General features: G+C 42.7%; 1 protein-coding gene across 1 annotated transcript in view; it reads left to right on the top strand.

The window, feature by feature from the left end:
• Nucleotides 1-6,477: 6,477 nt before the first annotated feature.
• kiaa1210 (KIAA1210 ortholog) overlaps nt 6,478-25,065 on the top strand; it is a 29,157-nt gene continuing 10,569 nt past the window's right edge. The window contains exons 1-7 of the mRNA XM_008124272.3: nt 6,478-6,823; nt 16,343-16,419; nt 21,825-21,999; nt 22,204-22,318; nt 23,718-23,876; nt 24,268-24,324; nt 24,551-24,745. Of these exons, the coding sequence (XP_008122479.2) occupies nt 16,353-16,419; nt 21,825-21,999; nt 22,204-22,318; nt 23,718-23,876; nt 24,268-24,324; nt 24,551-24,745 (768 nt within the window). The 5' untranslated portion in view covers nt 6,478-6,823; nt 16,343-16,352. The remainder of the gene's footprint in view (nt 6,824-16,342; nt 16,420-21,824; nt 22,000-22,203; nt 22,319-23,717; nt 23,877-24,267; nt 24,325-24,550; nt 24,746-25,065) is intronic.

The raw sequence follows: 25,065 nt of genomic DNA, 5'->3' as shown, positions 1-25,065 counted from the left end.
AGAAGGGAAGGGTCTCCAAGCCAGGAAGGGGAGGGGGAAGAAGAGGAGGAAGAGGAGGAGCTGGGAAGGATAGCAATGGGGATCAACGCCTCCAAGCCCGAAGAGGAGGTGCCCAAGAGGTGCCCAGGAGGAGGCGCGCCGTGCTTAAAGATTGGCACACTTTTGCAAAAGAGTTGTTTCTCTTCAACGCCCCTCTTTCCAGGGAAGGGAAGGGTCTCCAAGCCAGGAAGGGGAGGGGAAGAGGAGGAGGAGGAGGAGGAGCTGGGCAGGATAACAAACGGGATCAACGCCTCCAAACCAAAGGAAGAGGAGGCGCGCCGTGCGTAAAGCTTGGCACACTTTTTGCAAAAGAGCGGTCCCTCTTCAAGGCCCCTCTTTCCAAAGAAGGGAAGGGTCTCCTAACCAGGAAGGGGAACAGGAAGGGGAAGAGGAGAAGGAGGAGGAGGAGCTGGGAAGGATAGCAATGGGGATCAACGCCTCCAAACCAAAGGAAGAGGAGGCGCGCCGTGCGTAAAGCTTGGCACACTTTTTGCAAAAGAGCGGTCCCTCTTCAAGGCCCCTCTTTCCAAAGAAGGGAAGGGTCTCCTAACCAGGAAGGGGAACAGGAAGGGGAAGAGGAGAAGGAGGAGGAGGAGCTGGGAAGGATAGCAATGGGGATCAACGCCTCCAAACCAAAGGAAGAGGAGGCGCGCCGTGCGTAAAGCTTGGCACACTTTTTGCAAAAGAGCGGTCCCTCTTCAAGGCCCCTCTTTCCAAAGAAGGGAAGGGTCTCCTAACCAGGAAGGGGAACAGGAAGGGGAAGAGGAGAAGGAGGAGGAGGAGCTGGGAAGGATAGCAATGGGGATCAACGCCTCCAAACCAAAGGAAGAGGAGGCGCGCCGTGCGTAAAGCTTGGCACACTTTTTGCAAAATTGCTGTCCCTCTCCAACGCCCCTCTCTCCGAGGAAGGGAAGGGTCTCCAAGGCAAGAAGAGGAGGAGGAGGAACTGGGAGGGATACTAATCTGGATCAGCACCTCCAAGGCCAAGGAGGACAACTCTTAAAACTAGGGACAGCTCTTCTGCCAAAAAACCTTGCCAAGTTTTACGCAGGGCGCGCCTCCTTTTTGGACACCCTTTTCTCCCCCTTTGCTCCTCCTCTTCCTGCCTTGGAGACCCTTCTCTTCCCAGGGTCCTTCCGCTTTGGCAGCCAGAGAGCTGAAAACCACAGAGCTGAATGATTCTTCAGGGCCTTTTCCCACTTGGAGAGCGGTCTGGGAGAGGGACAGCTCCTTTGCAAAAAGTGTGCCAAGCTTTACCAGGGCGCATCAGCTTTTGGCCACTTCTTGGCATCCAGGAGTTGGAAGAGCTGTGACATTTGGTGATCCCGTGTCTCGAGGGAGACACGAACCTCAGTCATCAAAGTGTGGAAAGGCCGAGAATGTATAGGATCCAGGCTTTAGGGTTCCCATGGGACTGAGAGGATGCTCTTGCGATGATAACATCATAACAGCACTTTATCACTTTTATAACATCACTGCAGCACTTTATCTGTTATTTTGAGTTTACAACTTTTATAATGTGCACTTTACTTAGTATATTATCATAACCTCGCTGTTTTTAATTCCATGTTTTATTAAGTGTGTTTTTATTATTTCTAGAGGTTGATGTTTAAATTTTATAATTTGTGTATGTTTTTGCTCATTGATGTATTGTATATTGTTATTGTTTTTATCTGGTATTATCTGTGAGCCGCCCCGAGTCCCCTTCGGGGGAGATGGAGGCTGGGTATAAATAAACTTATTATTATTATTATTTTATTGTATGACACAGCAAACAAGATAGATATGCTGGATTTCATTTCATAAAATCACAAGTCGAACACTTCCCAAGTGTCTAGGACTGTGTGATTTATTATTATTAATATTATTATTATTATTTTATTATGACACAGCAAACAAGATAGATATGCTGGATTTCGTATCACAAAACCACAAGTCGAACACTTCCCAAGTGTCTAGGACTGTGTGATGTATTTTCGGATGATGCTGCAGATCCCAGCAGGGTGGCCTTTTGCAGTTGGCAGATCGTAACTTTGTCAATGTCTATTGTTTCCAAATGCCGGCTGAGATCTTTTGGCATGGCACCCAGTGTGCCCATCACCACCGGGACCACCTGCACTGGTTTCTGCCAGAGTCTTTGAAGTTCAATCTTGAGGTCCTGAGAGCGGCTGAGTTTTTCCTGTTGTTTTTTGTCAATGCGACTGTCACCTGGGATGGCGACATCAATGATCCAAACCTTGTTCTTTTCCACAACTGTCATGTCTGTTGTTGTTGTTGTTGTTGTTGTTGTTGTTATTATTATTGTTGTTATTATTATTATTATAACATCACTCTGTTTGCTGAAGGGAGAGCAGGCCCATCCAGGCGCTCCTTCACCTCCTTCCTGGGAAAGGGAATGCATGATTGACAAGCCCCGTCCTGCTTTCTTTGGCTTTGAACCCAGCTGTGCCCATTATAATGTGCCGCCCACTCCTGTTTTCCTCGTACTTCACAAACCGGTTTAATGGTTGAACCACTTTAGAGGTTGGCGCATAATGAATGAGATCCCAGACACTGTCTTTATTTATTATTTATTACAATACTTATATCCCGCCCTTTTCACCCATAGGGGACTCAGGGTGGCTTACAATAAAACACAATAAAAAATTTATTTCTTTATTTATTAATTTACAGCATTTATATTCCGCCCTTCTCTCTCACCCCGAAGGGGACTCAGGGCGGATCACATTAGATATATAGGCAAACATTCAATGCCTTTTAACATAGAACAAAGACAAGACAAACATAGGCTCCGAGCGGGCCTCGAACTCATGACCTCCTGGTCAGAGTGATTCATTGCAGCTGGTTGCAGCTGGCTTGCTCTCCAGCCTGCGCCACAGCCCAATTAAAATTAAATACATGAAACAGTGATAAAATATACATATAATAATATAATATAATATAATATAATAATATAATAATAATAATAATAATAATAATAATAATAATAATAATATAACAGCAACTTAATTCTTATATCCTGCCCCATCTCCCCAAAGGGACTCGAGATGGCTTACATGAGGACCAAGCCTAGTATTGAACCAATAAAATACAACAATGTAAGATACATTGAATTACAATGAATTAATACTTAAAAACTTAAAAATTAATACTTAAAATATAAAAGGCATATTTGCCTATATATCTTAAGCATAAACTCAACAACAATCGATAACCAATAACCAAAGCAGGCCTGGGCAAACTCTGGCTTTCTCTCCATTTGTTTTGGATCTACTGGCTGTTACTTTCTATAGCGTTCACGGGATACACCTCTGCATTGATACAGAACAACGATTTCTGAAGTCATCCTGTACCTTAAACTGCATCTCCCACAATTCTTCATGGACGATGAAGCTGGCCAGGGTGGATGGGATTTGTTGTCGGCACCAAAGACACCTCTTTACTCAAAATAACTTCAGTAGAACTCATTCTTAGGATTGAAGGCGACTTTAAGATGCCGTTCCATGTCAGACTTGGAAAAGTTACTCTTATTTTTTGGACAACAACTCCCAGAATTCTCGACATTTCTGGAAATTATAGCTCCAGAAGGAACTTTCTCCAACTCTGGCCTTATTTGCTACTAAAACGGGAAGTTATTCATAGTGTTTACTCTGGTAAATATGTATAGTGGGAATGGAGGGAGTGTGTACTGGTATTGTAACTCCTATCATCCCTTGACAATACAGTCTACAGTGAGGGATGATGGGAGCTGCAATCCAATATTCCAAGGCTGCGTGATTCTCATGCGACACAGTCTCAGTTTGAAAACTGTACTCGAGTATATATACCGTATATACTCGCGTATAAGCCAACCTGAATATAAGCCGAGGCACCTAATTTTACCACAAAAAAACTGGGTAAACATTGACTCCAGTATAAGCCGAGATACCAATAAAATTACATTAATTGAGGCATCAGTAGTTTAAATGTTTTTGAATCTGTACATCAAACTGTAATTTAAGATATGGCTGTTCAACTCTGATTAAATCATTATTTTCATCTTCTTCAATGTCAATGTGCTTATGTATCCTTTTCATAATAATAGAGTGAAATAATAAATGTAATAATAATAAATGCAGTAAAATAATAAATGTAATAATAAATAGAGTAAAATAATAAATGTACAGTAGAGTCTTGCTTATCCAACGTAAATGGCCCGGCAGAACATTGGATAAGCAAATATGTTTGATAATAAGGAGGGATTAAGGAAACATCAAATTAGGTTATGATTTTACAAATTAAGCACCAAAACATCATGTTATAAAACAAATTTGACAGAAAAAGTAGTTCAATAAGCAGTAATGCTATGTAGTAATTACTGTATTTACGAATTTAGCACCAAAATATCATGATGTATTGAAAACATTGACTACAAAAATGAGTTGGATAATCCAGAATGTTGGATAAGCGAGACTCTACTGTATTTTCATCTTCTTCAATGTAAATGTGCTTATATATCCTTTTAATAATAATAGAGTGAAATAATAAATGTAATAATAATAATAATAATAAATGCAGTAAAATAATAAATGTAATAATAGAGTAAAATAATAAATGTAATAATAATAATAAATGCAATAATAGAGTAAAATAATAAATGTATTATTAATAATAAAAATAGAGTAAAATAAATGTAAAAGCAACAACAATAATAGAGTAAAATAATAAATGTAATAATAATAATTAATAGAGTAAAATAATAAATGTAACAATACCATTAATAACAGAGAAAAATACGGTAATAAATATACCATATATACTTGAGTATAAGCCGACCTGAATATAAGCCCACCAGGACCCTCACCCGAGTATAAGCCGAGGAGAGTTTTTTTCAGTCCTAAAAAAGGGTTGAAAAACTAGGCTTATACTCGAGTATATACAGTATATATAATCGCAGCAGAGATTTGCTATGAGAAGAAGTCTCCCAGCTTTGCCACTTGGGGGAGTGAGTGCTGCTTGCACAAACCATCCGCGCATTGCATAAAACATATATTCAAACAGGCAGCTAGGAATTTGCACAATGCACACTTACAGCTGAAATGCTCACAAGTGTTTCATATTTCCCATTCCTTCGCATTTTGGAATATGTATGTGTGTGTGTGTATCAATTGCATGGATTCTGCAGTATATATAAGGAGAAGAAAGGCACTCTGCACATGCCCTGGGGCCGAGAGAGAAAGCCGCCTCTTCAGTCTAGAGAGGAAGAAGATACTCTGCGCATGCCTCGGGGACTCTTTCTCTTTGGCTGAATGTGTGATGTCTTTGGGTGTTGTCCTTCAGTTTGGGAAAGGCACTCTGCACATGCCCTGGGGACCCGCTTCCCTCACGAAGAGAGAAAAAGCAATCCAAGCAGGAAGATCATCATCATCATCATCATCATCATCATTTAATTACTTATTAATTGCCCTCCATCCACGATGCTCTAGGCCAGGGGTCCCCAAACTAAGGCCCGGGGGCCGGATGCGGCCCATCGAAGCCATTCATCCGGCCCCCACAGCACAAAGGCAGAAGGGGGTTGGGCTAAATGACCCAAGAGGTCTCTTCTTCTCTTCCAACCTTTATTATTATTATTAACATTAAGGCTGGGTGACCATCTGTCAGGGGTGCTTTGCTTGTGCCTTTGGTGCACAGAGGCAGACGAGGGTTGGACTTAATGGCCCAAGGTGTCTCTTCCAACCCTCTTTATTAATTATTATTATTAACATTGAGGCTGGGTGGCCATCTGTCAGGGGTGCTTTGCTTGTGTTTTCAGTACACAAAGGCAGAAGGGGATTGGACTCAATGGCCCAAAGGGTCTCTTCCAACCCTTTTTAAATTATTATTGCTATTACTATTGTTATTATTATTATTAACATTGAGGCTGGGTGGCCATCTGTCAGGGGTGCTTTGCTTGTGCTTTTGGTGCATAGAGGTAGACGAGGGTTGGACTTAATGACCCAAGGTGTCTCTTCCAACCCTCTTTATTAATTACTATTATTATTATTATTATTATTATTATTATTATTATTATTATTATTAACATTGAGGCTGGGTGGCCATCTGTCAGGGGTGCTTTGCTTGTGCTTTCGGTACACAAAGGCGGAAGGGGATTGGACTCAATGGCCCAAAGGGTCTCTTCCAACCCTCTTTTTATTATTATTGCTGTTGTTATTTATTATTATTATTATTATTATTATTAATTGCTCGGTGGTCAACTATAGTCCGGCCCTCCAACGGTCCGAAGGATTGTGAACTGGCCCCCTGTTTAAAAAGTTTGGGGACCCCTGCTCTAGGCGATGTACAAGATAAATTGTAAAGGATAAAAATACATACATACAAATATTGATAAAATTAACATAGATTAAAAGCTCTAGTAAAGAGCCAGGTCTTGAGTGCGAGGGTGCAATGCCTTTGAAGCTCATCTGGAAGAAACGGCACTCTGCACATGGCCCGGGGAGCCTTTGACCAAGAGGAAGCTGCCTGGCAAAGGACCCAAGCAATAGGTCCATAGCGTGCCTTTCAGTCTAGAAGGTGTCCAATTGCATGCATTCTGCAATATATTATAAGAAAAGGCACTCTGCACATGCCCTGGGGAGCCTTTCTTTCTGCCAAGGAGCTTGGCTGGAGCTCCTCCCCTTAAGAAGGAAGGAAGGAAGGAGGGAAGGAAAGAGAGGGAGAGAAAGAAAGAAAGAAAGAAAGAAAAGAGGAGGAGCAACAGAGAAGAGCTGGAGGCAGGAAGGAGCTGGAGCAACGCTGTTGCAGAAGGGTAAGCAATGTTGCATTATTATTATTAAATTATTATTATTATTATTCTGAGTGGAACAATGCGGAAGGTCTTCTCTGCAGAACTGTGGGAGTTCTAGTTTTTGCAAGTGTTGCCAAACTCCATTCCTTCTGCAATCTAGATGCATCCCTGCTTGAACATATATAGGATCCCCAATAGTTTTGCATCTATCTACCGTGTTTCCCCGAAAATAAGACAGTGTCTTATATTAATTTTTGCTCCCAAAGATGCTCTAGGTCTTATTTTCAGGGGATGTCTTATTTTTCCATGAAGAAGAATTCACATTTATTGTTGAACAAAAAAAATGAACATTTATTATATACTGTACAGTAGTTGTCATCACAAACCAGCATAACCAGACAAACTATGAATCCTGTCAATAATATCTTGTTACTACCATTATTTCCATGTACAATGATCTATGGTCCGTACATTTACCGATCCTGCATGCTCTGGTGTTCTGTTCAGTGGACATACTTCCAAACAAAAACTTTGCTAGGTCTTATTTTCGGGGGAGGCCTTATATTTAGCAATTCAGCAAAACTTCTACTAGGTCTTATTTTCTGGGGATGTCTTATTTTAGGGGAAACAGGGTATATCTCTATCTATCTATCTATCTATCTATCTATATATATATCTATATACTAGCTGTGCCCGGCCATGCGTTGCTGTGGCTAGGACTTAATTTTTCTTTTCTTTTTGTTGTATGAATGTAGAGGCGTGGATGAGAGGTTGTGCTGTCAATTTTCGAGGTTGTGGGCCGTTTAGTTTAGTTGTTTTGTCCGGTGCCGTGATTCCATTACCTATATATATATAGAGAGAGAGAGAGAGAGAGGATTATATATATATAGGATCCCCAATAGTTTTGCATTTAAATCATGCCTTGTAAGGAAGATCCAACTCTAAGTAGGACATTGTGCAAAGAACAGAAGCATGTTTTATGTACAATACGTATTTTATTGAAATTTGTGCACAAACGCAAGAAAGTTGAGGGTAAAAGTGTCACTGTCTCAACCTCAGTTTGGATACTCGCTCAGACCTTCTTTGCGGATACAAAATGATGGGATCCAAGTCTAAATTTATGAATGTTTCATGAATGTGTTGTCAAAGGCTTTCATGACCAGGATCACAGGGTTGTTGTATGTTTTCCGGGCTGTCTGGCCATGTTCCAGAAGCAGTCTCTCCTGACGTTTCGCCCACCTCTATGGCAGGCATCCTCAGAGGTTTTGAGGTATGGAGAAACTCAGCAACCAACCTGACACAGTGTATTATTATGCTTGTGGATTTCAATGGCTTCTCTGTGTAGTCTGACATGATAGTTGTTGGAGTGGTCAAGCATTTTTGTGTTCTGAAATAATATACTATGTCAGGTTGGTTGCTTAGTTTCTCCATGCCTCAAAACCTCTGAGGATGCCTGCCACAGATGTGGGCAAAACGTCAGGAGAGAATGCTTCTAGAACATGGCCGTACAGCCCGGAAAACATACAACAACCTTGTTTCATGAATGTTTATCACTTCGTCTAAAAGGTTACTTCTATTCACAATACAATATTATTATTTGGCACGAAACAATGTATTTGCGAGCATCAAACCGCCGGAAAGTGAATGTGTGCCGATCTCAGCCATTCAATGTTGAAACATAATAACACTTGTCTATCTTTTCTTTGCAATTACAATACAATGTGAAGGCGGCTTTCAGGAGGGAGAAGGTTGTGCTCCTTAAGTCAGTGCTATATTTAAGATCATACATATATTATAGTTATTCCCATTTTTCACAGTCTGTTTTTCCATCGTTTTTCCATCTCAGTGCTATCACTGTCTGTTCTGATAGAAACATGGTTTTAAACAATTTCTTTGCATTAATCTTCTTACTGCTTAATGCTCCTCATTCTATTCTGCTCTAAAATATAACCCTCTGGCGCGTATTTTATGTGCCGTCCTTTCAAAACAAGCAGCTCAGATCCTCAGCAGGAGTTGGCAATTGGAGAGCAGTGGGCCAAACCTTGCAAATGCTTGCAAGCAGGAGCCTTGCATGTTTCAGATGTTTGGAATAGTTGCAGACACGTGATTCTTAGCAACCATAACATGCGCTTATGCTTAACGTGCATCTGAAGCTCACTTTTGCCAACAACGTTTTGATTAACGTTGTGCACGTGTCCAGAATACAATAGAATAACTTCATTGGGTTGCTGTGAGTTTGCCTGGCTTCCTCGCCATGCTCTAGAAGCATTCTCTCCTGACGTTTCGCCCACATCTATGGCAGGCATCCTCAGAGTTGGTGAGGTCTGTTGAAAATTAAGCAAACGGGGTTTATATATTTGTGGAATGATGTCTAGGGTGGGAGAAAGAAAGAACCCTTGTTTGTTGGAGGCGAGTGTGAATGTTGCCATTGGCCAGCTTGATTAGCATCGAATAGCCTTGCAGCTTCAAAGCCTGGCTGCTTCCTGCCTGGCGGAATCCTTTGTTGGCCCTGATTGTTCCTTGTCTGGAATTCCCCTGTTTTCTGAGTGCTGGTTCTTTGTTTACTGTCCTGATTTTAAAGCAGCCAGGCTTTGAAGCTGCTAGGCTATACAATGATAATCAAGGTGGCCAATGGCAACATTCACACCTGCCTCAAACAGACAAGAGTTCTGTTAACAGTTAATCCATACGCCTTATGGAGAGCCGGAAATGAAAGGAGAAGCCTTTGCCTGTGTATTTGTGTCTCAGTCAATGCTGTTGTAACAAGCCATTGAATGTTTGCCTGTGTTTGTTTATATCCTGTAATCCGCCCTGAGTCCCCTCGGGGAGGAGAGTGGAATATAAATAATAATAATAATAATAATAATAATAATAATAATAATAATAATACACCTAGGGTTGTAGATCTGTAATAATATTGGCAAAGTCTTCTTCCTCTGAAAGGCTCGAGACAAGACGTTTTCCGTGTTGGAACTATTTGCATGCACAGAATGAGCTTCTCTTGGAGACAGGGCCCAAACGTAAACATTACATCCGTGCACCTTATGCACCCAATGCTCTGTAGTTTCAGGACCAAAGAGGCCATAGGACTTTCCTGCAACTTTCCTGTATTTATTGGCCTTTCTTTGGTCCTCTTTGGTGGCCATTTGGGACAATCTAGTTGCCCTCCAAGCCGTGCCACCTTATGCACCCAATGCCTTATGGAGAGCCGGAAATGAAAGGAGAAGCCTTTGCCTGTGTTTCTGTGTCTCATTGTATGTCTCAATGCACCCAATGCTCTGTAGTTTCAGGACCAAAGAGGCCATAGGACTTTCTTGCAACCCTTTTGATGAGAGGGATGCATTTGGTGGCCATTTGGGACAATCTAGTTGGCTTCCAAGCCGTGCCACCTTATGCACCCAATGCCTTATCGAGAGCCGGAAATGAAAGGAGAAGCCTTTGCCTATATATTTGTGTCTCATTGTATATGTCTCAATGCACCCAATGCTCTGTAGTTTCAGGACCAAAGAGGCCATAGGACTTTCTTGCAACCCTTTTGATGAGAGGGATGCATTTGGTGGCCATTTGGGACAATCTAGTTGCCCTCCAAGCCGTGCCACCTTATGCACCCAATGCCTTATCGAGAGCCGGAAATGAAAGGAGAAGCCTTTGCCTATATATTTGTGTCTCATGGTATGTCTCAATACACCCAATGCTCTGTAGTTTCAGGACCAAAGAGGCCATAGGACTTTCTTGCAAGGCTTTTGATGGGAGGGATGCATTTGGGACAATGTAGTTGCCCTCCAAGCCGTGCCACCTTATGCACCCAATGCCTTATGGAGAGCCGGAAATGAAAGGAGAAGCCTTTGCCTGTGTATTTGTGTCTCATTGTATATGTCTCAATGCACCCAATGCTTTGTAGTTTCAGGACCAAAGAGGCCATAGGACTTTCTTGCAAGGCTTTTGATGGGAGGGATGCATTTGGGACAATGTAGTTGCCCTCCAAGCCGTGCCAACAAAGGACCTCGCTTTGGAGGTGGAACCCAAAGGACTTTCCTTAAGAGCCTGACATCTCTTATTTGGAGGAGAAAAGGCGGACGTTGACTGGACGTAATCTTTGTCCTAATGCAAGCGGGGAATGTCAGCGCTCAAGGTCTCAAGAGGCTCCATCTGTCTATTTTAAGGCGATGGGAGGCGGAAGGATTAGCTCCTCCGGCAGCCCCGGAGACTCCCAGCCGGGCAGCAGATGCTTCTTCCTCCATTTCTCGCCCCTCCGTCCTTCCTTTCTCTTTCTCTTCTGCATGGATTTGGTTGTAGAATGGGAAAAAGCAGGAGGGAGAAGATAATTAATTACTCCTTGTTTACAAACACAATGGGAGCCTCTGCACCGAGGCCTCTCCTTGCAAATCCCTGGCACTAAACGCATCTCCCGTGCCCTACATCCTCCTCTAAACCTTCTTACGTGATGCTTCAACGCACATGGCGGTTCCTGGGCCTAGCTCACTGCCAACCTAAGCGGCTTGAAAAACAGTTGCATCCGTTGAGTAGAAAATTCTAGGTACCGCTTTATGCAGGGAGGCTAATTTAACTACTGTATATACTCGAGTATAAGCCTAGTTTTTCAGCCCTCTTTTTAAGACTGAAAAAGCATCCTTTGGCTTATACTCAGGTGAGGGTCCTGGTTGGCTTAAAGTTGGGTCAACTTATACTCAAGAATATATATATATATATATGTGTGATGGCATCACGGCAGCGGACAAAACAACAAAAGTAAACACCCCACAACCTCGAAAATTGACGTCACAGCCCCTCATCCATGCCTCTAGGTTGATACAACAAAAAGAAAAGAAAAATAAATTCCTAATTAGAGGGAGAGGAATAATTGTTTTTTATCCAATTGCTGCCAGTTAGAAGGCTAAGCTCTGCTCACTTGGTCTCCTAGCAACCCACTCAGCCCAGGGGACCCTTTACCTTAACTACCATCAATACAGCAACGCGTGGCCGGGCACAGCTAGTGTGTGTGTGTGTGTGTGTGTGTGTGTATATATATATATATTATTTTCCCTATTATTACATTTATTATTTTTCTCTATTATTGTTGCTACTATTACATTTATTTTACTCAATTTTTGTTATTATTATTAATACATTTATTATTTCACTCTGATCTTATTATTATTATTATTGCATTTATTATTTTACTCTATTTATTACTACATGTATTATTTTCCTGTATTTATGGTGATGATTATTCCATGTATTATTTTACTCTATTATTATTACATGTATTATTTTCCTGAATCTGGAAAAATATTAAATTGCCTCTGTGTGTGTCTATAAATGTCTTATTGTCTAATAATGGCATGGAATGTTTTCCATGTATATGTGTGCGTTGTGATCCGCCCTGAGTCCCCTTCGGGATGAGAAGGAAGGGCGGAATATAAATACTCTAAGTCATATAATATTACAGTATAGTGGTATAATTTAATATAGTAATATATAATGCTAATATTGTTCTATGCTACTAATATAATATATTGTATATAGATATAAATTGTAAGCTGCTCTGAGTCCCCTTCGGGGTGAGAAGGACAGGATATAAATGTAGTAAATAAATAAATAATAAATAAATATTTTTTTTGACTTAGGCTCGCCCAAAATCTGAAATGACTTGAAGGCACACAACAACAATAATCCTAAATAACTTGACTATCTTGTTGGCCAGAAGCAGGTCCACACTTCCCATTGAAATCCTGATCGGTTTGAGTTGGTTAAAATTGTTTTTATTTTTAAATATCGTATTCTTCTTTCGTTGTGTTGTTGTTGTTGTTGTTGTTGTTGTTGTTGTTGTTGTTTTAGCACAACAAATAAGACATATGCAGTGTGCATAGGAATTTGTTCGGTTTTTTTTTTCAAAAGATAATTCGGCCCCCCAACAGTCTGAAGGATTGTGGACCGGCCCTCTGGTTTAAAAGTTTGAGGACCCCTGATCTAAGTAAAGAAATAAAACAAACTAAGTGTGGCAATTGTATTGGAAAGAATAGAAATACTGTAAATGATTGAATAAAATAAACTAAGAGTGGCAATTGTATTGGAAAGATCACGATTTGTGAAAGTCCTTGGATGATACAGGTGGGAGGAAGGAACTTTTCCTCAATGGTGCACTTCCTTCTGTTCAAAGCATGTATACAATGGCATGATATCCATGCACCAGGGCACCCAGGCGCATAAAGCTCTTGAGGGTTTAAGAGCAGGATTAGGGCTCAGGCGGTGAGCAATGACACGGAAATGCTTCTACTCGTCCATCCAGTCCGAGCCCTTGCCGCGCAGGAAGCGCACAATCAAAGCCCTCCCGACAGACGTCCTCTATCGAAGGGCATCTCAAAATGTCATTGCTTCTTCTCTGGAGGTGTTTAAACCAAAGCCGAATGGAAATCTGTTGGGAGGGCTTGGACTGTGTCTTCAAACCTGGGCTGTATGGCCATATTCCTGCAGAATTATCTCCTAGTCGTAGCCGCTTTGTTGATGCGCCTTTGTTTTGGAATGAGAGCGTAATGGTTAACTTTTAAGTTTGGAGTTGTAAACAGGATTGGGAGGGAGCGCTTTGCTGACTTAGCAGTTCTCCTTCGGTTTCCTTTAATGTGGCCCAGAGGCCCCAACGCGAAACAAAAGCCCCTGTAATAAGGCAGGACCGTTGACATAAACTCATGTTCCCGAAAGAGGCTTCGGAGCTAAGATTTCATCCAATCAACCGACTAACCAAACTGTCTCTCGGTTTCTTGAGTTGTCGGTTACAGCTCTACGGACCATAATAACACAGCCACCAACTCCCTCTTGTAATTATATGTGATAGACCTCAAAATAGTGGACCCAGCATTCTTTGTTTGTTGGAGACCGGCTAGATTCGCTTTACCTGACCCGAGTCCATAAAGTTGGGCAAAGCTAACCTATCAAGTCAGGAGGAGTATGTCCAAGGCTGGATCTACATTGCCATATAATGTAGTTAAACTATTTCAGAAGGATCTCTACTGAGATATATATAAGCTTTGTCCAGCCACGCGTTGCTGTGGCTTTTCAGAATCATTTGTTGGTCAGGTGGAATAGTAGTGAATAGCCTTACAACCTCAAAGCCTGGCCGGTTTGTTCTTATGGGAAACCTTGTTTGGTGAGATGGAATACAATGAGTAGTTGCGCCAGCACCAGCACCGAGGCTCAGGAGCACACGGTTGAGGGGTGGGGGTGTGTTGGGCGCATGCCGGTTCATGTTTGGCGCATGTGCTGTTCGTTTTTCCTGGTTTTGGGGCTTTTTTGGGTCCCAGTTCAGTTGGAGATGTTCAGTTTCATGGTAGGAACCGAGCAGCAAGGCCTTTGGGTTCTGTTGGCCAGTTTCGTGGTTCTGGGACGTTTAGTTTTGTTGTTTACTTCTCGGCCCAAACTTCATTACCTATATATTCTTATATATATAAAAGGGTAATGAAATTTCGGCTTAGGACAAAACAACAAAACCACACATCCCAGAAACACTAAACTTGGCAGCACAACCTCATCCATGCCTCTACGTTCATACAACAAAAAGAGAAGAAAAATAAAGTCCTAATTAGAGGGAGAGGAATAATTGTTTTTATCCAATTGCTGCCAGTTAGAAGGCTAAACTCCGTCAGTGGAAAACCTTTACCCTTTACCCTAACTACCACCAATATCTCAATACTTTTTTTCCCATACCACCATACTTTGCCACAGCAATGCGTGGCCGGGCACAGCTAGTGTGTGTGTGTGTGTGTGTGTGTATATATGTAATGTATGTTTGTAGGACTGAGTAAACAACAAAACCACTGAATCAAATCACACCAAATTTGGCCACAAAAGACATAGTCATCCAATCTATGTCTTTCAGTCAAAAAACCTGGAAAATAAAGTCCGAATTAGAGAACGAGGAAGAGCTGTTTTCAACCCTAGTTGCTGGTCAGAAGGGTAGGCCCTGCCCTCTTTAGGCCCCACCCACTTCGTCTCCTAGCAACCCCCTCGGCCACAATGGCGCCAGGTACAGCCAGGGTTCAGGCCTTTGAGGCTGCAAGGCTATTCAGTGCCATTCCACCTGGCCAACAAAGCATTCCCATAAGCCACAGCAATGCGTGGCTGGGCACAGCTTTTATTTATATATATATATTATATATATATAATGTTTAGAAAGGATGTGCTCAATTTGTTGTCGAAGGCTTTCATGGCTGGAATCACAGGGTTGTTGTGTGTTTTCCGGGCAGTCTGTCCATGTTCCAGAAGCATTCTCTCCTGACATTTTGCCCACATCTATGGCAGGCATCCTCAGAGGTGGTGAGGTCTATGGAGAAACTAAGCAAGAAAGGTTTATATATCTGTGGAAGGTCCACGGTGGGAGAGAGAACTCTTGTCTGTTAGAGGCAAGTGTGAATGTTGTAATTAATCACTTTGATTAGTATTAAATGGCCTTGCCAGCTTCATATCCTTTGTTCAGAGTCATTAGCTGCGTCTGATTGATTCATGTCTGGAATTCTTCTGTTTGCAGAGTGTTGCTCCTTATTTACTATTCTGATTTTAAAATGGATATGCCCGATTATTTTGGCACACAGCCAACATCCCCTTTCAAGTGTTGCTTCCAGTCCTTTTATATATAGTTGGTGTTTTATATATAGTTTACGTGCCAGACGGTTTCTCCTAGAGGTAACTAACGGTTGCTTGAGCAGAATGTTGTACGAGAGAGGCCTTTGTTCTGATCCAATACGCCTCTTGTTTGGTTGTGCAAATGCCACAAAACCCTTGTGACCCTGGAACGGAGTCACCCTATCTTTCCCTGCTTCTTTCTTTCTCTCCCGAATAGTCTCGCTGGCTAGACATGCCAAACCACAGAAACCTCGATTGGCATGGCGTTGTGCAAGCAGCCATACGAGCTGTGTTCTCTGGTGTGTAATTTTGTGGATCTCCTTCGCATCCAGAAGGTCTTTGAGAGTTTAAAACGCAAAGCTCGACTATACAATCCAGAGTCGGAGGACTGGAACGGACCCAGAAATCTTAAGAAATCCCGGCATTTAAAAATGAGCAAAGTCTTAAATAGAAAACAGCAATGGTTTTACAAACAAACAAACCTATGGAATAAGTAAACTGCAAGGGCCATCCCACCCTTTGGAGGCTGGATTCAAGAGGTTTACTCCGTAGTGTTTATACAATTTTTTAAAAATGCAAAGCATTTCCTAGGCATTTCCCTTCTTTCGCACACATTGACCCCCGGCTTCCTGAGAAGCGGGACCCGTCCTCTTGAGAAAGCAACGATCTTGTTGGTTTTGGCTCAACAACGGTGTGTTATTGAGAAGCGAGGAAAAGGCTGTTTGGTTCTGCGCAAAGAGAGGCATGAAATCCCACACTTATTGTGTGCGCTGTGGCTCCGCGGTTGTGTTGGAAGCACATCTGGGAAGGAGCCCGGCTTGTTTGCTGGGCATGAAATCCCACTTCTTCCTCATCTGCACTACATGGCCTGTTATTTACACCTAAAATAATAGCATTTCTTTCTTCTTTACGTTGAACTTTCAGCGACTGTGTTATGGCGGCCAAACCAATGGATCCCACAGAGCCGCCGGACGTGGAAGACGCGGGAGAGGAGTTTTCAAGTAAGGAAATATTATTATTATTATTATTATTATTATTATTATTATTATTATTTATTATGACACAGCAAACAAAATAGATATGCTGGATTTCGTATCACAAAATCACAAGTCGAACACTTCCCAAGTGTCTAGGACTGTGTGATGTATTTTCGGATGATGCGCGCAGATCCCAGTAGGGTGGCCTTTTGCAGTTGACAGATCGTAATTTTGTCAATGTCTATTGTTTCCAAATGCCGGCTGAGATCTTTTGGCACGGCACCCAGTGTGCCCATCACCACCGGGACCACCTGCACTGGTTTCTGCCAGAGTCTTTGAAGTTCAATCTCGAGGTCCTGATAGCGGCTGAGTTTTTCCTGTTGTTTCTCGTCAATGCGACTGTCACCTGGGATGGCAACATCAATGATCCAAACCTTTTTCTTTTCCACAACTGTGAGGTCTGGTGTGTTGTGTTCCAGAACTTTGTCAGTCTGGATTTGGAAGTCCCACAGTATCTTTGCATGCTCATTTTCCAATACTTTTGCAGTTATTATTATTATTATTATTGGGTTGCTGTGAGTTTTCCAGGCTGTCTGGCCATGTTCCAGAAGCATTCTCTCCTGACCTTTCACCCACATCTATGGCAGGCATCCTCGGAAGTTGTGAAGTCTCTTGGAAATGAGGCAAGTGGGGTTTATATATCTGTGAAATCATGTCCAGGGTGGGATAAAGAACTCATGTGTGAATGTTGCAATTGGCCAGCTTGATTAGCATTGAATAGCTTTGCAGCTTCAAAGCCTGGCTGCTTTTGTTAATATGGGATTTGTGTATTGATAGTGTTTAAATGCAATTTGTGCCATGCTTGTATTGCAACTGATTGCATCATCCAGAATGTACCATAGTGTGGAAAGAGTTAATTGCCAAGAAGCTATGATGACCTTGATGCGTGGCTGGAACTAGGGAGTATCCAGACACAAGTGTTTGTGCATAACGATTGCGTCAGTTCAGTTGAGTTCTGTCTGCCTAGAGTTCGAGTCAAGTTCTGTTGAAGAACAGAACAGTCCTGGGTTCGTCTGTCGTCTGCAAGTCTGTTTGTGTTGGTTATTGTAATTGTAAATTGTAAATAGTTTTACCAACGTCTCCGAGTGTCTCTTCGTTCTGTGTTCCACTGCTTCCATCCAACTACTGCTGCGCTGCAAATACTCTGACAGCTTTCTGCCTGGCGAGATCCTTGGTTTGTTGGAAACTAGCCTGGAGGGGAAGCAAAGGAGAGAATTCCAAGAGAGCAATAAAACAAGCTTTTTATTGTTATCACAGCTGATGATAAGGCAAACAGCTGTAGGCACCCACTCTAATGGGTCCATATCATGCAAATGGCCGTCGTAACATGTGCGTAGCAAACAAAGAATTTATATCTCGGCTTATCTAAAATTGACCAATGGCTGAGGGTCTTCCTCACCTTCCACACCTATTTGGCATAAGTGATACGTGTGACCTCACTTGTTGATTTCAAGCTAACTTTTGGTCTTGGAACTTTCTGGAGAAAGGCACCAGCTCACAGGAAGGGAGGGAGGGGCATATGCACAGGCAATGCTACATAGGCAGTAGTTTACTATTTTTCTGGCTTATGGTCTCTACAGGTTGAGAGGTGTTAGCTGGCCCTGATTGTTTCCTGTCTGGAATTCCCCTGTTTCCTGAGTGTTGTTCTTTATTTACTGATTTTACTTTATTTACTAATCAAGGTGGCCAATTGCAACATTCACACCGGTGCCTAATGTAGACAACGTATAATTCACTTCTATTCTATGGCAGCGTTGATCCAGCCGTAGTCTCAGTGCCCAAGTTTCAGGTCTGTCTAGTTAGTTGCCTGGCCTTCGTTTCATGCCTTTGCCCATCTCACATCAAATACAGTAGAGTCTCACTTATCCAACATAAACGGGCCGGCAGAACGTTGGATAAGCGAATATGTTGGATAATAAGGAGAGATTAAGGAAAATTAGGTTATGATTTTTACAAATTAAGCACCAAAACATCATGTTATACAACAAATTTAATAGAAAAAGTAGCTCAATACGCAGTAAGGTTATTTTGTAATTACTGTATTTACAAATTTAGCACCAAAATATCACGATGTATTGAAAACATTGACTACAAAAATGCGTTGGATAATCCAGAACGTCGGATCAGCGAGTGTTGGATAAGTGAGACTCTACTGTAATAGTGAAGCAAGTGGCCGAAACATCAGGAGGGAATGCTCCTGGAACGTGGCCATAGCACCCGGAAAACTCACAGCAACGTGGCCCTTACTCTATTTTGATATAACGTGGATTAGAAATGTGCACAAAAAGCCTACGGATTGTAGTCCTAGAATGTCAGCGAACCGTGCGATTTGGAGAATTGTATGAGTTGTAGCACGCAAAAAGGGAATTTCCTTCCAGCTTTGCAACAACAACAACAACAACAAAAGTAATCTATCTGCATGTATTTGTATAATAATAATAATAATAATAATAATAATAATAATAATAATAATAATAATAACTTTATTTTTATACCCCGCCTCTATCTCCCCGGAGGGGACTCAGGGCGGCTTACATGGGGCCAAGCCCGAATAAAAATAGAAGCAGTATAAAACACAGCAATAGACAACAACTTGCACAATAAAAAAAATAAAAAATAAAAATAAAACATTAGCCAATAAAAAACAAGAACTAATAAAAACATGGATTAAAACTGAGAGATTGTAAAAGTAGACTGGGTAAGGTGCACCCTATAAATATTGTAAACACAAGGTGACTGATAAAGTGCTGCAAATTCTGGAAGTGCAAGTTGGGATGGGAATAGACCCTACTGTGTCTATATCGAGTTGACAAAGGTAAAAGGTGCAAACCGGTACAAGAATGGTCACAGATACAGATTGCTTCTGGATGAGCAATCTTTATCTAAAGGCTTGAGTAAAGAGCCAGGTTTTCAAGCTCTTTCTGAATGCTACCAGGGTGGGGGCTTGCCTGATTTCCCTGGGGAGCGAGTTCCAGAGCCGGGAAGGGGGCCACCACGGAGAAGGCCCTCTCTCTCTCTCGTCCCCACCAGCCGTGCTTGTGACGGAGGTGGGAGCGAGAGGAGGGCCTCCCCCGAAGAACGAAGAGATCGTGCAGGTTCGTAGGGGGAGAGGCGATCCCTAAGGTAGGAGGGTCCCAAACCGTTCAGGGCTTTGTAGCTTGAATTGGGTCCGGAAGGTGAACGGCAGCCAGTGGAGCTCCTTAAGCAGGAGGGTTGACCGCTCCCTATAATTCGCTCCAGTTAGAAGCAAGGCTGCCGAACGTTGAACTAACATGCGTTGCAAAGCTGTTGGGTGTTTTTGAGTCACGCAAGTTCATGGTATTGTTTGGAAAGGTGTAATAGAAGAAAACACCAAGGCCTGTGTTTGCTTTTCTTCCTGGCACGAAGGGTCTCCCTGTGTCCGGAGACGTGACTTTGGCCGCCGAGCCAGGCAGAGAAGGGAGACCGGTAGCCGCTCTGAGCTCATGGCTTGACCTCAAAGCGGCCTCTGTCCGGCTCTGTCCGGCATTGTCTCGTCCCCGTCATGGTCATCCACAAAGGGAAACAAACAAACACCCCGGGTGAGGCACGGAGGAGACAATCCCACACTGAGGACAATGCTTGGTTTTCAGACCGGTTCTCCAGCTGTTTCGCCAAAGCATCGGAGAGACGTTGAGCCTGGGTCTGCTCCTCTCGTGACGTTTGTCCAGGGCTTGCACATTCTACTTTTTGGGGGGTTTATATGCAACCTCGCCTCACCATTGGCTGCCTTTTAAAGGACTGACGGTCCTTCCTGAGAACTTTCTTCATTGTGTTGCCCAAGGCTTTTATGGCCAGAAGCACTGGGTTGCTGTGAGTTTCTCGCGCTGCCTAGTTCCAGTAGCATTTTCTCCTGACGTTTCGCCTGCATCTGTAGCTAATGGCATTTTCATTGGTTCTGTTGGCAACAAAGAAAGTGGAGTGTATATATATATAATATCACTAGCTGTGCCCGGCCACGCGTTGCTGTGGCAAAGTGGTGGTGGTATTGGTTAAAAATTGTTGTGTAATTTTTATTTGACGTTGTTTGTATTTTTTAATTAATTTTATTGTAAGTTATATTTTTATTTATTATATTTTATTATTTTCTTGTATTATATTTAGTTATTTTCTGTTATTATAGTATTTTATTGTATTAATTTTTTTAGTGTTTTTTATTATTTTTTATTGGGTTGCTAGGAGACCAAGTTGGAGGAGCTTAGCCTTCTAACTGGCAGCAATTGGATAAAAGCAATTATTCCTCTCTCTCTCTAATTAGGACTTTGTTTTTCTTTTCTTTTTGTTGTATCAACCGAGAGGCGTGGATGATGGGTTGTGTTGTCAACTTTCGAGGTTGGGGGGCCTGTAGTTTTGTTGTTTTGTGGGTCGCCGTGATGCCATCACTCTTTTATATATATAGATTGTCATTGTACATTGTAAAACAAAATTACCGTATATACTCGAGTATAAGCCGACCCAAATATAAGCCGAGGCATCTAATTTTAGGAGCCCCCGATGGCGTAGTGGACTAAAGCCTTGTGACTTGAAGGTTGGGTTGCTGACCTGAAAGCTGCCAGGTTCGAATCCCACCCGGGGAGAGCACGGATGAGCTCCCTCTGTCAGCTCCAGCTCCATGCGGGGACATGAGAGAAGCCTCCCACAAGGATGGTAAAAACATCAAAACATCCGGACAACGTCCCCTGGGCAACGTCCTTGCAGACAGCCAATTCTCTCACTCCAGAAGCAACTCCGGTTGCTCCTGACACAATCCCCCCCCCCAAAAAAACACCCCTAATTTTACCACAAAAACTGGGAAAACTTATTCACTCGAGTATAAGACGAGGGTGGGAAATGCAGCAGCTACGGGTCAATTTCAGAAATAAAAATAGATATTAATAAAATCGCATTATTTGAGGCATCAGTAGATTAAATGTTTTTGAATATTTATATAAAACTGTAATTTAAGATAATAATAAGACTTTAATAAGATACGACTGTCCAACTCTGAATACCTATAAGCTGACCTGAATAGAAGCCGGCCAGGACCCTCACTTTTTTTTTTAAAAAAAAACACAAGAGTCAAGACAGTAAATAAGCAACACAACTCAGAAACAGGAGGACACTAGACAGCAAGGACTGAAGGGCCAGTGAACGCCTCCCAAACAGAGGGTTCCTCCAGGCAACAACAGCCAGGCCACCTCTATGCAGACACCCTCACGGATTGACTTTGCAGCTTCATGGCTATTCAAGGTTGCTCATTGAAACATTCACACTTGCTTTATAAAGGGAAGGGTTGTGTCTCCCACCCTGGACATTAGATCTATACTCTCCACTTGCTTCACTGTGTGATGCTCTTCTCTTCCTCTGAACAGGGAAGAAAAAGTCCCGGTTCCAGAGTTTCAAGGACTTCTTTGCCAAGAAGAAGAAAGCCCGGGCGGGTCCGGCGTCCTTGGGAGAGGCCAAGATGAAGCCCAGCCAGTCCAGCTCCGACCTGGCGGCCACGGACTCCGGACCCGGCTCGGTCCACTTGCCGACGGAGCCCACAATGTAAGGCAAAGCCTTCTTGTTAAAGGCAACACAAATAGGTCCCAGGGCAACAAGCAGCTGGAATGCCAGGATGAAGGAAAAAGAGGAAAAGGAAACAAACTCAACGGCCGGCCGGTTGTCGAAAGCTGCATGATGTTATTAGTCACCATCGTGATAGTTATGTGATACGTCTGAACGGATTTTCTCGCCTTCCTTGCCTTTCAGATCCAAAGGGAAGATGGGAAACAAAGCCTTATCGCACGACAGCGTCTTCATTTGCGAATCGTTGCCCGATGTAGCCGACAAAACAGCCTCGGAGGAAGGCCTTCCAGGGCTGCAGGTAGGACGCCCAACACTTCCGCTGTATTCGATAGCTTCTCGTTCCCAAAGCATTGTGCACGAGTATTCTTTGAATCCTTGGACTTCCTTATTGCAAATGCAGAAAAATAAGCGAAGAGAGGGAAAGAGGAAAGAGGTGGAAAGGGTGGAAGTTGGAGAAGACGTAAGGTTCTTAGGATATAATCATGGATTATAATAATAATAATAATAATAATAATAATAATAATAATAATAATAAAACTTTATTTATACCCCGCCACCATCTCCCCAACGGGGACTCGGGGCGGCTCACATGGGGCCATGCCCAAGACAATACAATAAACAAAATATAAAAACAACATATCAAAATACAATTAAAGAATACAAGAATAACACTACACAATACAGAACAAAATAAAGCAAAACGTAGCATAACATAACAAGGGCGGGCCGCATGGACACAAAGTTAAAAACTCGGGGTAAGAAGAGATAGAATAAAACCATGGGGAACAGGGTCTACAGAATAGATGTTGGGGGGAGAAACAAAGGAGGTATATACAATTACTCTCCGAAAGCACACCGGAAGAGCCATGTTTTTAAATCTTTCCACTTACACTTATGTCGTAACACAATCTGGGACGAAGGAGGCAATGAACCCACTTTGGGGATATAATTGTGGATTTAATTGGGCTTGACCCCATGTGAGCCGCCCTGAGTCCCTTTGGGGAGATGGGGCGGGATATAAAAATAAACATTTATTATTATTATTATTATTATTATTATTATTATTTTATTATGACACAGCAAACAAGATAGATATGCTGGATTTTGTTCCACAAAATCACAAGTTGAACACTTCCCAAGTGTCTAGGACTGTGTGATGTATTATTATTATTATTATTATTATTATTATTATTATTATTATTATTATTATTATTATTATTATTTTATTATGTCACAGCAAATGCACATATACATGGCAAGTATTCAATGCCGTTTTTAGACTTACAACACAGACAGACAGACAAACAGAGGCAATTCAACATTTTTCCAACTACAGCTTCGGGAGGTTATGCTTGATTTTGGCCACAGGGGGAGCTGTCGCTTCATCCATTAAGACACTGAGTCCTTTTTGATCATAGAATTTCCTCCTTGCTCTTTGATCGCCGGCAGTTTTATGGTGTTGTAAATTAAATTAACCTCCCTGCTTAAGCTGTTCCAGATTTATCTACTCACAGCCTCCGGTGTTTTTGAACTGCTTAGGTGGGCAGTAAGCTAGGCTATTGTCAGTCGGGTGCTCAATTTGACCCAGGCTTCGAACTTGCCACATTCCGGTTGGCAGTGATTTATTACTACTGGTGATTAACCAGCTGCGCTATGGCCTGGCCTTCATTGTATGTCTCCTTGTATCTTCCAACCAGCTTCGGTTACAGTCAAATCTTCGTCCCGGCTCGCCCGCGCTTGTCATCCCTGGCAAAAGGGCAGACGCCGCCGGTGCCATGTCGGAAGATGACGGCTTGCCTAGAAGCCCTCCGGAGATCTCAACTCTCCACGACGTCCTGGCCTGTTCCACGAGTGAGGTGTGCACACTCTGTCCAAAATGCGGACCAGAAATAAGAAAACAATTCCATCTGTGATCATTAATGGTAGTCACGTGCTTGCGGAGCGGTGGTATAGCCACAATGGCAATTTCTGTGAACTACATTAATTCTACAATGTAGATGCACCCAAGGTTTCCTGCAGAAGGGATGGAAGTCATTCTGGAGGTACCTACCTATCCAATAGCATTGCAAACAAATGACTTGTTGGTGGGGTTTCCAGCGCTCGTGCCTGTGTGAGAGAGATGCTTTGTCGACCCAAGCTGCCCACCCTTGTTGTTGTTTCTCACAACGATCCTATTTCATGCCATCCTGGAAAAACCGCGTGTCGTGCTTCCCTTGACTTACCCGTTTCCCTTATTTTATCCCGCAGCCTTCCAACCCATTCCAGCGCCAAAGCTCTTTGAGTTTAGACAGTGAAGATGGCCAGGTAAATTGCTGCTTTTCCTGCTCCTGCTTCCAAGCTGTGCCACTGCCAAGCCAGTCTGTTGGCTCACTTAGGGGACGCTCTCAATGGCTTTCCCAGGTGTTGTTTGCAAGGGACAGTTTTATAACAGATGCCTTAAAATATATCATTTAAAATTAAACATTTAGTTCCGATTTTGTTGACATTAATCACCACCAAGCATCATAATGGATTGGTGTTTGCTTTGCAGGTCGCCTCCGAATCCGCCTCCAGACCTCTCAGCCCAGCAGTTCTTGGGAATCCTGTCTTACCAACGGGACACTTTGTTCCGGCCGATTTCAACAGTCCGGCCACTCCATCGAGCTGCTTGGACACCTCGGCCGCCAGGCACAAGATGGCCGTGAATCCGCGGCGGCAGAAGGTCTTTGCCAACAAAACACTTTTCGTAAGCGCTTTCTTGCAACGGGATGCTTCTTTGCAAGTGGGATCGTCTCCGAAAGGGCTTCCTTTAGAGGAAGGTTTCCTCCAAGGGTGTGTTCGCCCTTCCGTATACTTCCCAAAGCTCAAATATATACATTTTTGGCTGGAGTTGCACTTCAAAAAAGGTCCCTGTTCCAACTTACAAACAAACCCAACTTCAGAACAAACCGACAGCACCTCTCTTGTCTGCAACATGGGGGCTGCCTCTACTATTGCGGGTGGTGGAAATGTCACCGGGAAGTGTTTCATTTTGCAAAGCAAACACAAACAAATCAATCCATGCCA

The sequence above is a fragment of the Anolis carolinensis genome, unplaced genomic scaffold (assembly GCF_035594765.1).
Source record: "Anolis carolinensis isolate JA03-04 unplaced genomic scaffold, rAnoCar3.1.pri scaffold_12, whole genome shotgun sequence".
Classification (NCBI taxonomy): domain Eukaryota; kingdom Metazoa; phylum Chordata; class Lepidosauria; order Squamata; family Dactyloidae; genus Anolis; species Anolis carolinensis.
Note: the sequence above shows the minus strand (reverse complement) of the source record. Positions and strands in the feature narration are given on the sequence as shown.